Raw genomic sequence first — 13,017 nt, forward strand, 5'->3', positions numbered from 1 at the left:
TCCCAAGTTTAATGACAATATTCCTTTAAAATTTCTGAAAATGATGTCAAATAAAATTTATTTGGAAGAACCAGAAATGCTAATAACAAATAGAAAAATCTAAAACTTTATCTCCTATGAAAAGCACTACCTAAACCAAAGCGCTACCTGCCTAATAGCTAGCTTTCAACTGATAATTAAAACTTCTTTCAGTACAGATACACTAAGGAGTCTAATCCACTTAAATTTCCAAAATTCATTCAAGAGTATAGTAACAAAGCAATGCTAATATAAAAGTGTTCAAAAGGTAACCCTTTTGTGTAACACAACAGCTGAAAATATTACAAAGGATACCATGATCAAAATTAATTAGGGTTATAGCAGTGAGACTTGAATCACTTACAAGAGAATACAAACATCAGTTTTTTATATATTAAAAGGTCCCAGGAAGAAAAGTGGCTGAATATGAGGCCAATGAGTAAAACGAAAGAACCAGATTCCTCCCCCCCATCATCTATTAATTTAAGTTCACTGTACTGACTTACTATAAACATTAACTATAAAAAACATTCATTATAAAATTTCAGTTAAAACCTATTTCATGCTTGACAAAAACTGCTACTATGCAGAGAGATATTAGGTTATGACATACCATTAAGACTTCTTATGCATCTTATATCTAAATTTTTAAGTAGACTGTCATCTCGTAGGTCCAAATCTTCTGGAATAGTCTGCAGTGCTAATCTTGCAAACAAAATATCAATCTAAAACAAAACCAAAATGTAACACTCCATATCTGTCAAACTATTTTTAAGGCAATTCTTTAAAAAACACTTAGTACTCCTTAAAGCCAGGCACTTTGATCAAATATGAACAGCGTCTCCAAAAAAAAAAGGTCAAAACAATATCAAATTATATCATAAATATTTTAAATCAGATGTTAAATCATGGAGATATGAACCAGAACTTGTATAAATACCTATTAATCATTTCATCACACTAGGTTTGCTAAGTTTACTGAATACATATAATGGGTTTACCAAATATGTTACATGCATATACTGAATTAATTAAAATTAACTATATGAACTATGGACTATAGACCAAAGGATGCCCAAATATAAGGCAAATAACCTTACAGTAGCCCAAACCAACCTCTGAGCAAAAGAACTTATATCTGTAACACTGAAGTACATTTCTTCAATTTAGTTTTGACTAAATGGAAAGGGGGGTAGTAAAACGCTGGCTAATTTTTGGGTATTATATAATGCAGTTTTGTTTTTTTTTTCCCCATTGAAAAGGAGCAAGGCAAAGGAAGTACAGATGTGGCAGTTGTTCCTGAGGGTATGACTTCATGGTTCCAAAAAGCTGCCTGCTGTTACAAATAAAACTTTTATAAGATCACTTTTAAAAAGCAGTATTTTAAAAGGTTATAGTGAAAGATGATTTAAATAAAACTATGAGATAGAAAAAAAACTACACTCTTCAAATTAAGTACTTGAAGCAGAGCATACATTTTCTAATGAAACAGATTGCAAAGTCTAGTATTCTTCCCTAATATATACAAAAATAAATATTATTTCACAAAAACAGTTCACTCGAAAAGCATTCCAGTGATGAAGGAGACTTTCTTATGTTAGGATAAAGTATTTCACAAAATGTTGAAATGGAAATAAATTCCTTAAAATAGCATTGTATTTTATAGAATGTGTGGCTAGAAAACATTAAATATTTCATTAGCCATTTGACTTTTCATTTCTAGCCCATAAAGTTTATATAACTGAGGTGAGTATCCCACCAAAAAAATAAATAATCTACCCTTTGTTAATATTTTTTAGGGAAATAGGGCATAACCTTGTGTTACATACACATTGTTTCAAATTTATTTAAACACTGGCAGTAAATCATAACTACTTGAACTTGAGAACTGTTTACGAAATTTAACATTTTATGTGAACTTATTAAGGTCAGGTATGACATTTCATGGAAGATCGAGTTGGGTTATTTTATACAGCAATTATAGAAACTTTTTCAGAAAACAATGAATTATTTTCTTCCAGTTTCCAAATTTTTATCATCTTCATTATGACTTATTAGTGACATTCCAGCACCATTATGTATGTCAGCATGTAACAAAAACTACAGTTGCTTCACTGTCACTTTTGTCCCAATTACTTTCATATGATCTCCAGAATTTAGGCTCGTAAATTCCTCCCCCTTTATCAGAAAAATTTTTCTGTTTACAATGTATCATGTCACGATTTTATCTCAATCTCTTTAAATATCTAATTTAAAGTCAAGCGAAAGTTCTATTTCCAAAAAGATACTGTGCAATTGCCTTAGAGACTAGAAGTACATAAAATTTGCAAATGGAAAAAACTTACAGGTAAACTATCTTATAGTATCATTTCATAGTCAAAGTGTCACTATTTCTAGCTATATTTCAGTTTCTAATTTCACTATGCTCTTCAAAAAGACAAGACTAAAAATGACATATTCCACAAAGAACAGGTAGTAGATTCTATTTAAAAAAAACTTATTACTATCACACCAATTCAATAATTATAAAACTTTAGATTCATAAAACCTTTACATTTTAAAGCCTTTAACCTACATTGATCAAAATTACACATAAGCAAAAAACATATAAACTATGACCCACCTCTATTCCATCAAAACACAGTTTGATAACGGGTACAAATGCCTCTTCAACAGCCTGTAAGAAATTTAAACAAGCTCAGTTTTTCTGAAACTACACATTTAGACCTATACTTGCTTTAGTGCTTTTCAATAAATTTGATACTTGAAATTGTTTAAACGTAGCTTAGCATAATGCTTGACATAGACTAGGTTCTCAGCAATTAATATTAAAACACTATGCTCTTGACTCATACAAATCTAGGTTCAAATTCTTGATTTCTATCTTTCAGATACATATTGTGGTCAAAAATTACTTATTCTGTTTGCCTCATTTCCCAATCAGTACATGATTACATTTATGATAAAGGCTAATATATAAAGAAAAAAATGCAAGCATACAGGCATGCACTTACAAGGGCCTGTAAGAGTTCAATAAATGGTCACTGTATCATAAAATTCACTCAACTCATTTTTTTGTAACCCCTCCCCTGAACCCCAAACATTTACGCACTCTTAGATCTTTTACTTCTTCCTGTAATTTCAACTTATCATAAAATGAGGTGAAAAAGTCACTTCGATCAACATGTCTTGGTGCAACACACAAGGCATCAATATCGGCACCTAAAAGAAATTAAGTCCATCAACCACTAATTGTAATTATGAGAAAATTATTTTGTATCTTACCGTAACAGAAATTGTATTGAAAATCTATTAGTATTATACAGGTGAACCACTACAAATACACCCCCTCCCCTTAAAAAAAATATAATAGTAAGTTCAGGAACAATATAATTGTAATGGATGAATCGTTATTTTTTTTAGTGAATCAGCCATTAACTGCCCAAGAAGAGCTGGATAAGAAAGGTGACTCGGGTAGGACTTTTATGGTAGAGAGAGGGAATTATTTAAGAAAACACATAATATCTTGAAGTTATCAGTCAGTCACAGTCAAGTTTACTAGTGTTTAAAAAAAAAAAAGTTCTTTATTTTTATTATTATTTTGTATGTTATGTGTAGAACTTGGGTGTAGGCCAGAGGTGTGGGGGAGGGGAAAAGGGTGAGAGGATCCACCAGAGACATAGTGGGGAGTAGAACAGGGAGATTTTTTTACTGAAATCCACTGCTAAGGGGAGCAGTAGGCAAGACAGGAGAGGTCTGCTGAGCCACATGTGAGCTACCAGCGGGGAAGGGGGGGGTGCGGTGTCAAACTCAGTCCATAGTGTTGATAGCCCCGAGGCTTAACCCAACCTAGGCCACTAACTAGGGGGGCCCAAAATACAGTTTCTTCTATACATTATGTGACCAGTGCTTACAGATTCCAACCTGGTCCCTAAATAGGATCTATAGAACAAATTTCTAAAACCAATGGTAAGAATCCAAAGAGCAGATTGTGGTAAAAGCAGGCCATGCACCGAGTATATAAAGGGAACACTAAAAGAGAACAAAACAATTGAGACCACAAAAGGGAGAGATCAATGTGGAATCAGGTCAACCTCATCATTTTCCTAAAAAAACTCAACAGCTGAGGCAATACTGAAAGCTGTATGTTTAGCATATTCCCGATGGGGGAGAAGGGTGGAGAGTGCACAGGATGCATCGAAAGCAAACACACTACCACTGTGGGAAAGATGTGGGAAAGAAAGATGTCAAAACAGAGCACACGGTACTGGCAGATGCTTTCAAAACATAGAGGCCAGTGGTAGGTGATTAGAGAGGCCCTCGGATTGCCCAAGGTAGGAGAGTCCTAGCTCTGCCAAGAGATCACAGAGGGAAAATACTCAAGCTCCATCACCTCATTAAGTCTCAGATGCCTATTTGTTACATGAAAGTACTGCGAGGAATAAATAAGGTAACAATCAAAAGCTTTAGCCTAGGAGAAAGAACTCAATAAATGTTATCCACCATAATATATTTATTGCATATTTAGGCAGAGGAAAAAAACTCCAAGTATACATATCAAAACATTGACAGTGATTATCAGTGGGCTGTAGATATACTTTTTAACTGTTTTGTTTGTATTTATTACAATTATAATAAACAAATGGAGAAAAAAGAAAATCTACAGCCTTTTTTTAAGCTGTAATTCGTATTTGTTCTGCTTTCCAGACTAATATTCCTCAGAGAGGAAACAATATACAGAGCAGCACTATCCAAAAGATTCTGATGGTAAAGATGTTCTGTGTCTGCACTTTCCACTGTGGCAGTCACTAGCCTTGTGTGGCTATTGAACATACATATTGAAGCTACTTTTCCTGAGGAACTGAATATTTAATTTAGCTTAACACTGCACTGACAGAGCAGGTATAGAAGGCAGCATTTCATATCTTTTTTCTTACCAAATCTATCCTCCCTGAAGTACCCTCTCTTCCATGCAAACCTAAGCTTTAAGATAACACAAGTAACTGACATGAATGCATGAATGTCATTATAATTTTTAAGAAATTAAAAAAAGCATTCCATCTCAAGATAATTATACAGTATTTACCTTTTGTATGTACTCCTAATCGGTAAGATCCAAATGTAAAAATTTTTCCTCCAACATTTTCAATTACAGACTGTGGAAGATTCTGTCAAAAAACCAAAAAGTGGTCATTTTGTTAGTGAAACACAGGGGAAATTATTTCAAGTAACACTATATTTAAAAATATAGAAGGGGGGAAAAAAGCAAGACTTCAGTGCAAATTTATAGAAAAGGTAAACAAACCCTATAAACGCTACAAAATACCAGGTCTTCACAGAGCAACCGAATTTGAAATTCAAGCAATTTTCAACTCTTAATGAGTGTTGGTTAATGAAGACCCAAACTGTGCTTTCTTCAGCAGAACATATATTAATGAAGACCCACACTATTTTAGAATTTTGCCATATTATGGAAACTGCTATAAAGAGAACTATGGTAGAAGACAGCATGTGATTCTACTGGACCAATGTTAAAAATCAGAGATTTTATTCATGACAAAGATGCTGCAATAAATTATGTCAGAATATAACAAACACAAATTCTGACAGCTGATAACAAAACATTCGATGATCACAGTAAATATTTCAAAGTATACTGACGCATAATTCCACCATATCAAAAGTGACTCTCTTTAAAGGTATTACTACTGTAACAGTTTAGTTGTTTAGATTTCCAAGAAGTTCTGATGGGAAGATTTTGAGCAGAACTTACTTACTGATGGTTTCTTATTAAGAGCAGAAACACCAGGAAGATGAAAGTAAAGCATTTAAAAATCTTCCTGACGTGGGCACTCATCTAAAGTATGATGGTGAGCTCTAATGGCCCTGGTGGTAGGATGACGACTGTCTCAAAAAAAAAAAAAAGGCATGATTTTGGGCCTCCCTGGTGGTGCAAGGGGTTAAGCACCTCACTATGAAGCAATCTGCAGCCTCTGCAGCAGTTCGATCCCCAGCCAGCCAGGGAGCAACCCACATGGCGAAGCAGACCTCTCCTGTCTCCCTGCTGCTCCCCTCAGCAGTGTATTTCAGTAGATCTGCCTGCCCACTGTCTCTGGTGAATCCTCTCACTCCCCACAACTCTGGCCTGTACCCAGATCTTGTATGCATAAATAAATAAATCTTTTTTAAAAAATGCATGATTTTAATATGTGCTAGGTCAGTATTTCTCTTTGTAGCTTCTAATTACTCAGTAAAGTCTCCACTCAGTCTCAGAATATGAAAAGATTTCTTAATTCAGGCTGTGGAAAACATTTTCAGTTGCAAAGTAATTTTTTTGTTGTTGCTTATTTCAGGATTACATGGCAAACAAACAACAAAAGAAAATTCAAAAAAATCTCCCCAAAATAACATAGCTTAATTATAACTATATATTAAATCAATGGTTTCTTAACCAGGGATATGATTCTACACCCCCAAAGGATCATATTACAATGTCTGGAGACATTTTTGGTTGTCACAATTTGGGGAGAAAGGCTGCAGGGCCAGTGCATCTGATAGGCAGAAGACAGGAATACTGCTTAACATAATGAACAGGACAGACCACCTAAAAAACAACCATCTGGCCCCAAAGTATACACAGCATGAACATCAAGAAATCCTGTATCAAGTCTTAAAACTAACCAGATAAAAAAGAAATTCTCTTCACAAAAGGCAGATACAAAAGATCAAAACTTGTGAAGCCTCACTAACCTCTTTAGTCCCATTTGCTAACCCACTATCTATATAGTAAGCTATAAAGAAAAAGACATGACAAATGTTAAGAGAAATGAGCATTAATTTCACTAACCAAACAATTCCTCCTGCAAGAAAACAGGCAGGAAGAATTGTATCAAAATTTTCTGTAAAAACAACCAGAAAATCAAGTGACTGAAACAGAATTATCAATGAGGTAATATTCTTGTTTCACAAATAATTTTAAGTCTGGCCTTGTCTACCTGACTATGTTTTACATCTAAGAAAAGGCTATTACAAAGCTATGTTCCCTTATGAATGGTTAAGGAAATACCAAGTTCAATAAAAGAGTAAAGAATACTTAAATTTCAGAATGAATACTGTTTCACTCTGTAGTTGGGAAGGGAAAAAAGGTATATATTTTTTTATTTTTTTAGATTTACTTTATTTATACAAGAGCTGGGGTACAGGCCAGAGGCGTGGGAGGGTGAGAGAATTCATCAGAGACAGAGTAGGGAGCAGAACAGGCAGACTGACCCAAGACAATGCCATGGGGAGCAGCAGGCAAGACAGGAGAGGTCTGTCCCACCACGTGGGTTGCTCCCTGGCTGGCCGGGAATCGAACCTGAGCTGCAGAGTCTGCAGACAGCTTCACAGCACTAAGTTCAACCTGGTGCGCCACCAGGGAGGCCCAAAAGGTATATATTTTAAAACTTTAAAAAAAAAAAAAATCTAAACATCTTTTGCTCAGCTAAAACTTCCTTTTCACAATCTGACTTTTATCAAAAAGTCTTAACAATGAGAAACATTTAACAGACCCCCCAATTTGGCATATTACCATTACGAAAGCTTTATCAGCCACCTGAAAAAAATACACATAGTTTTGGGCCTCCCCTGTGGCGCAGTGGTTGTGCGCTGGGTTGCGAAGCTGCCCGCAGCCTCTGCAACGCCGGTTCGATCCCCGGCTGCTCCCCGGCCACCAGAGGAGGGTCCCACATGGCGCGCAGACCTCTCCTGGCGCCCACTGCTCCCCTCAGCAGTGTACTTCAGTCTGCCTGCTCTGTTGCCCGCTCTGGCTCTGGTGAATTCTCTCACCCTCCCCCGTGCTTCTGACTGTACCCAGTGCATGTATAAACAAAACGAACAAACAAATAAATAAATTTAAAAAAAAAAAAATACACATAGTTTTAAGACAGCAGTTATTATCGATTTGACTAGAATTTGAAGACTTTAATTTACTTATCTTCTACCCCTGGTTCTCTTTCCATCAATTATGGATTAAATATTCATTTGTACCATCCTGAAAAGATCACCACTATTTAGGGGATTTTTAAATGGGTGAAATGAATTCCACAACTCTAAGAATATATTTCCTTTACCAGAAGCTCAATCATGTATTCACTAGCTGTGTGTACAATTTTTCAAAAAGAAATATTAGGAACTCAAAGGTGGTGGTTATAAAAAGAGATTCAGTTTGAAAGTCTAATATGTGAAAACCTAAAAAATTTTCACTGTTGTAGGACTCCTTAAACATTAACAAAATTCTCAGATATGTGTTTACATTTTTAAAGCACATTTTCAGAAAAATATCCATTTCTTCTATGAACTACTTAGTTTCAGCTTTAGAATGTTGCAACCAAAAATGTTTATGGCATCACTGAACTCAGTTCAGTTTTTCCTGCTCTCAAAATAACTAGAAACAAAATATAAATTTTGTTATCAGTAGTCTAAAATGAACTGTGTTCAATTAAAAATGAAATCCACTCAAATGAAAACAGACAGTTGCTGTGTTCAACTGGCACATTATTTTATTTGCAAATAAGTCACCTTACCTTGCTTTCACTGATTTCTCGTATCCACTCTTTTACCAGGTTATTTAATTTTCCCAAAATTAAAATCCTGTTGACAGAGCAAATACAGTAAGTAATCAAGCTGTTTGTTATTATATATCACTACCAATTAAAATGAAAACATTTTCAATAGATGTTTTCTAAATTTTAACCAGCGTTTAAGTTATAAGAACATGGTGCTTAGCGATATCATGGGTACTGTAACATGTGGTACAGCATTCCTTTAGGTGAGCAAGGCCTTCCCATTTCTCTTGACAATACTGTACTACTGCCAAAGCATTAGAATTCAAAATTACAGAACTAGAACTTGGTATAGAAAGTTTTCTCTAGGTATTGCTCTTGTTTAATACATAAATGGGAGAATCCTGACTTTCTGAATGGAGAAAGTCTCAAAAAGTGCATTATATTAATTAAAATTATAAATTAAAAATATGTATGATAAATTTACCTGCGCTGCAGTTCCTCTTCCTCTTCAAAAACCCCAAAGGGCTTCAGTGTCTCAATAAGTTTCTGTGTAAGTATGCAGTCAGTCTCCTTGGGTGCTGCTAAGCTGATAGGAGAGGTAATGCCATAGTGCTTCTGTGGCGGCTGTGTTTGTTGTGATCCCTGCGTTGTAACTGGACTACAAATGAAATTGGATAAAATTATTGCCAAAATAGCTCTACAATTTAAAACAAGTTGGCATGACCAGAAAAACTGCTTTAATAAAGTGCTTTTCTAAATATAGTTGATTCCCTGCCATATCCAAAAAGACTAAGAAACCTAAATAAACCAAGTGACCAAAAAGAAAACATTTCTCCTCCGACCCCAAGGATTTTAACTTTGCCACTACCTAAACATCTAAATAAACTATTGACAAGAAAATAGATCAACTATAACACTAGAGAAAAAAAATCAATGCTAAACATAATGAATGTCTAAGAAATTTTACTTCCTGAGGAAGAATGAAAATCTGTTTCATTGTTATTTCTAAAGCATAAGCATACTATGAAAGTACTATTTTACCAATACAACTGGAACATCTGAGTTTCAAGGAGTAAAACCCACAGGTAATAGGGCAAATAATATAAACATAACCAATATAACTTGGGGGAAGGATTACTTTATTCACATTAAGCTTTTACAGATTTTTAGTAGCAGATTTACACTTCAACAATGATGCTATAATCTATAGATTATAGATCTTTGCATTTGAAAAGAAACTCCAGATTTGTGCAACCAGCAGGATTTTATTTAACTGGTGAAAAGTTTGTTGAGAAAGAACCATTTTGATTCAATTATTTTTTGGTGATATCCATTGTTGTTTTGAAATAATAACTTATAAGTCAATGGACAAGGACTTCAAAGATAAACAGAACAATTATTTAAAAGCTAACAAATCAAGTATCATGCAAAACTAGGTAAGGGCTAAGGAAAGAACCTGATGTCTGGATCTGGTATCTCCCCCCACATTCTGTTCCATAGGAAATTAAGTGTTCGTTTTCAAACACACACTCCTACACTTTCCCAAGTTCTAAATACATTTTTCTTTTTAAAATTAAAAGTGCAATAATCTACTTAATCAAAATGCAAAATCTAAGAATATTGTGCAGTACTCACCACTGTGTACTACCTACCCACTTGGGTTCTGATTTATGCTGTCACTGCTGGATGTGTTTAATATTTTGTCTCCTAATATTAACACAGAATACTAAGAATGTCAGGAAACCCATAGTGCTTGTTACTTATTAGCCACTGGGCAATCATCTAGTCAGTATTTCCTAGTCTTGGCATGTACTGTTTCTCTTTTAATTCAGATTTTACAGTAACATTTACTAAACAAACATGAATCAGAGTCTCTCTTACAGTAATTCACATTATTTCTTCCTACTCCTTTATTCTGGACTGCACAGCTTTACAAGGCCATGATATTAATTCCACAGAACTGGTGATCCAAATGAGCACCACTGTCTCAAGACTCTTACATTAATAATATTCTATTTTCCAAATTTATGTAGCCTCTCCTGTGATGAAAATACACAAATTATTGATGAATTCAAAATTTAATATATTTTCCTCAGGTAACAAATAGTTATCAGGTTCCATAAAACTGACCTCAAAAAGGTAACCCTCAAAACTGCCATAACCATTTGAATTCTCCTTCAGACAATACTTTCAACCAATTTCAAATGAATACTGAATTTAAAAAAAAAAAATACTTGCCCCATTATAGCACAATACTGTTCTCTCACAATGTCTACTGCTTCATGAGTTTAAGTCAACTATAGTCCCCATGACTATCCCAGGATTATGAACAGGCACTTTTATAAATGTTTTGACTATAACTAGAAATGAAAACAAGCATAAAGTTCATTCTAGTTAGAAATGGTTCAAGCTAGTTTTCAAGCCAAGTGTTAAACTGTATTCATGTTTTTATAACTTCAAGTAATAAACCACTACTGGATTGTATTTTGTTTGGTTTTTTTAAAGATTTATTAATGCATACAAGAGCTGGGGTACAGGCCAGAGATGCAGGGGGTAAGAGGACTCACCAGAGACAGAGTAGGGAACAGAACAGGCGGATGTACTGAAATACACTGCTGAGGGGTGCAGCAGGGAGGGGGGGGGGTTGCTCCCTGGCTGGCCGGGGATCAAACTCACGCTAAGGAGGCTGTGGATTGCTTCATAGTGCGGTCTTTAACCCCTTGAGCCACCAGGGAGGCCCTTTTGTTTTCTGGTTTTTTTTTTTTTTTTTTAGATTTATTTACATATGCATACAAGAACTGGGGTCTAGGTCAGAGGTGCTGGGGATAAGAAGATTCACCAGACAAGAGTGGGGAGCAGAACAGGCAGATCCACCAAAACACACTGTTAAGAGGACCAGTGGACAAGACAAGAGCGGTCTACTGTGCCCTGTGGGTCAGCTCTCTGGCTGGAAATGGAACTAGCCTCAGTGGCCGGTGAGAGCTTCATAATGCTGAGACTTTAACCCCTGTGGCACCAGGGAGGCGCTGTGTTTTTTTATTTTGAGTAGTTATTATCTTTCTCATCAGTCTTTTCCTTTCTAAAGAGGTTTAACAAATTTATTACAATTGAGTCTGTATTGAACAAAATATGCATATCCATTTTCTGTGGGGTTAAGATTCCTTGCTTATTCTCTTGCCCATTTTTTTTTTTTTGCCTTCTCAAATATCAGGTTTTTCATCACATGCAAAAAAAGCTTGAAATCTCCAATCTACTTTAACTATCTTAACAAAATAATAGGACACACCAAGTTTGTTCATCCTAATTTGGAATAAAAAAAGATGTCTGCACTGGTTCCCACATTAACATTTTGATAGCAAAACAAACCATACTCCAGTTGCAAGTTTTTAATTACTTTATTCAAAACATAGTCACATCATCTAAGATAAAATGACAATTGTCCCACCTAACTACAGAACATATATAACATGTATACATACAGGCCATATATCTAATTCAAACATACATATAGAATACAATTCGGGGGGGGGGGAGGAACAAGTATGAAAGAAATCTAAAAAACACAATCAAATATAAAGAAAGAAATACAGGTTTTGAAAGTTAAAAAGATACCTGCACCTCCAATAAAAATGGCTTAATCTAACCTAAAGAGGATGGACTAGGAATTCCAGTTGCTAGATGCTTTGGTTGTCCAAACTGTCCCTAAAAGCTTCAGTCACAACTGTACTTTAAACAGAGGAAATAAGTTTTTCCATTCAATTTTAATACTAGAAATTAAATAAAGCGATAAAAAACAATTTAAGACATTTGTTAACTATTTCTAACAAAGAAATTTTTTTTACATACTCCAATACTGAGCAATGTGAAAGACTGTGCTTTATATACACATTGAAACACCAACTCTGCCTCTGGAATCATACCACACAGCTATTAATCCCAACAATGCAAAGCCATTTCTTCCCATTCTTGAACACATTAGACATCTGCCCATGTCCATCACTTTCTGGAGACATTTTGACCAGTATCTAAGGTTTTTTTTTTTAGACATTGTATCTTAAAAATAACTTCCACAACTATGTGAAACATTTTAAAAAATACCCTAGATGGACAGTATTTGTGGTTAATGAAAATTCTGTTCTGATTTTCAGTATCAAGAATACCTGTGCTTTTCTTCAGCAACAGATATATCTGCACCTCATGACTATAATTTGTATTTACCCTAAAAATACCATTACCACTAGAATACCATGAGTAAAACTGATAGCCATCCAGGAGCTCTCTACTAGAATCCAAACCTACTGTACTTCTGATAATCACATTCAAAACTGTCTACAAAGTCTGATCTCAACTCAGAAGCAATCTGATAAGGCAGCAATAAAGAAAGCAGGGATGATCTCACTTCCCACTAGGTCTAGCACTCTAATTTCACATGCCATTTGGGTACATTTTTCTT

At 34.9% G+C, this 13,017-nt stretch overlaps 1 protein-coding gene across 1 annotated transcript in view; it reads right to left on the reverse strand.

Moving 5' to 3' along the window:
- PAPOLA (poly(A) polymerase alpha) overlaps positions 1-10,807 on the reverse strand; it is a gene marked incomplete at both ends in the record, with an annotated part of 39,872 nt that extends 29,065 nt beyond the window's left edge. Inside the window, 7 exons of the mRNA XM_084240323.1 lie at positions 632-743; positions 2,642-2,695; positions 3,131-3,240; positions 5,105-5,186; positions 8,583-8,649; positions 9,049-9,222; positions 10,803-10,807. Coding sequence (XP_084096449.1) covers positions 632-743; positions 2,642-2,695; positions 3,131-3,240; positions 5,105-5,186; positions 8,583-8,649; positions 9,049-9,222; positions 10,803-10,807 — 604 coding nt within the window. The remainder of the gene's footprint in view (positions 1-631; positions 744-2,641; positions 2,696-3,130; positions 3,241-5,104; positions 5,187-8,582; positions 8,650-9,048; positions 9,223-10,802) is intronic.
- Between the last annotated feature and the right edge of the window lie 2,210 nt (positions 10,808-13,017).

The sequence above is a fragment of the Talpa europaea genome, assembly GCF_964194135.1.
Source record: "Talpa europaea genome assembly, chromosome: 8".
Lineage (NCBI taxonomy): Eukaryota > Metazoa > Chordata > Mammalia > Eulipotyphla > Talpidae > Talpa > Talpa europaea.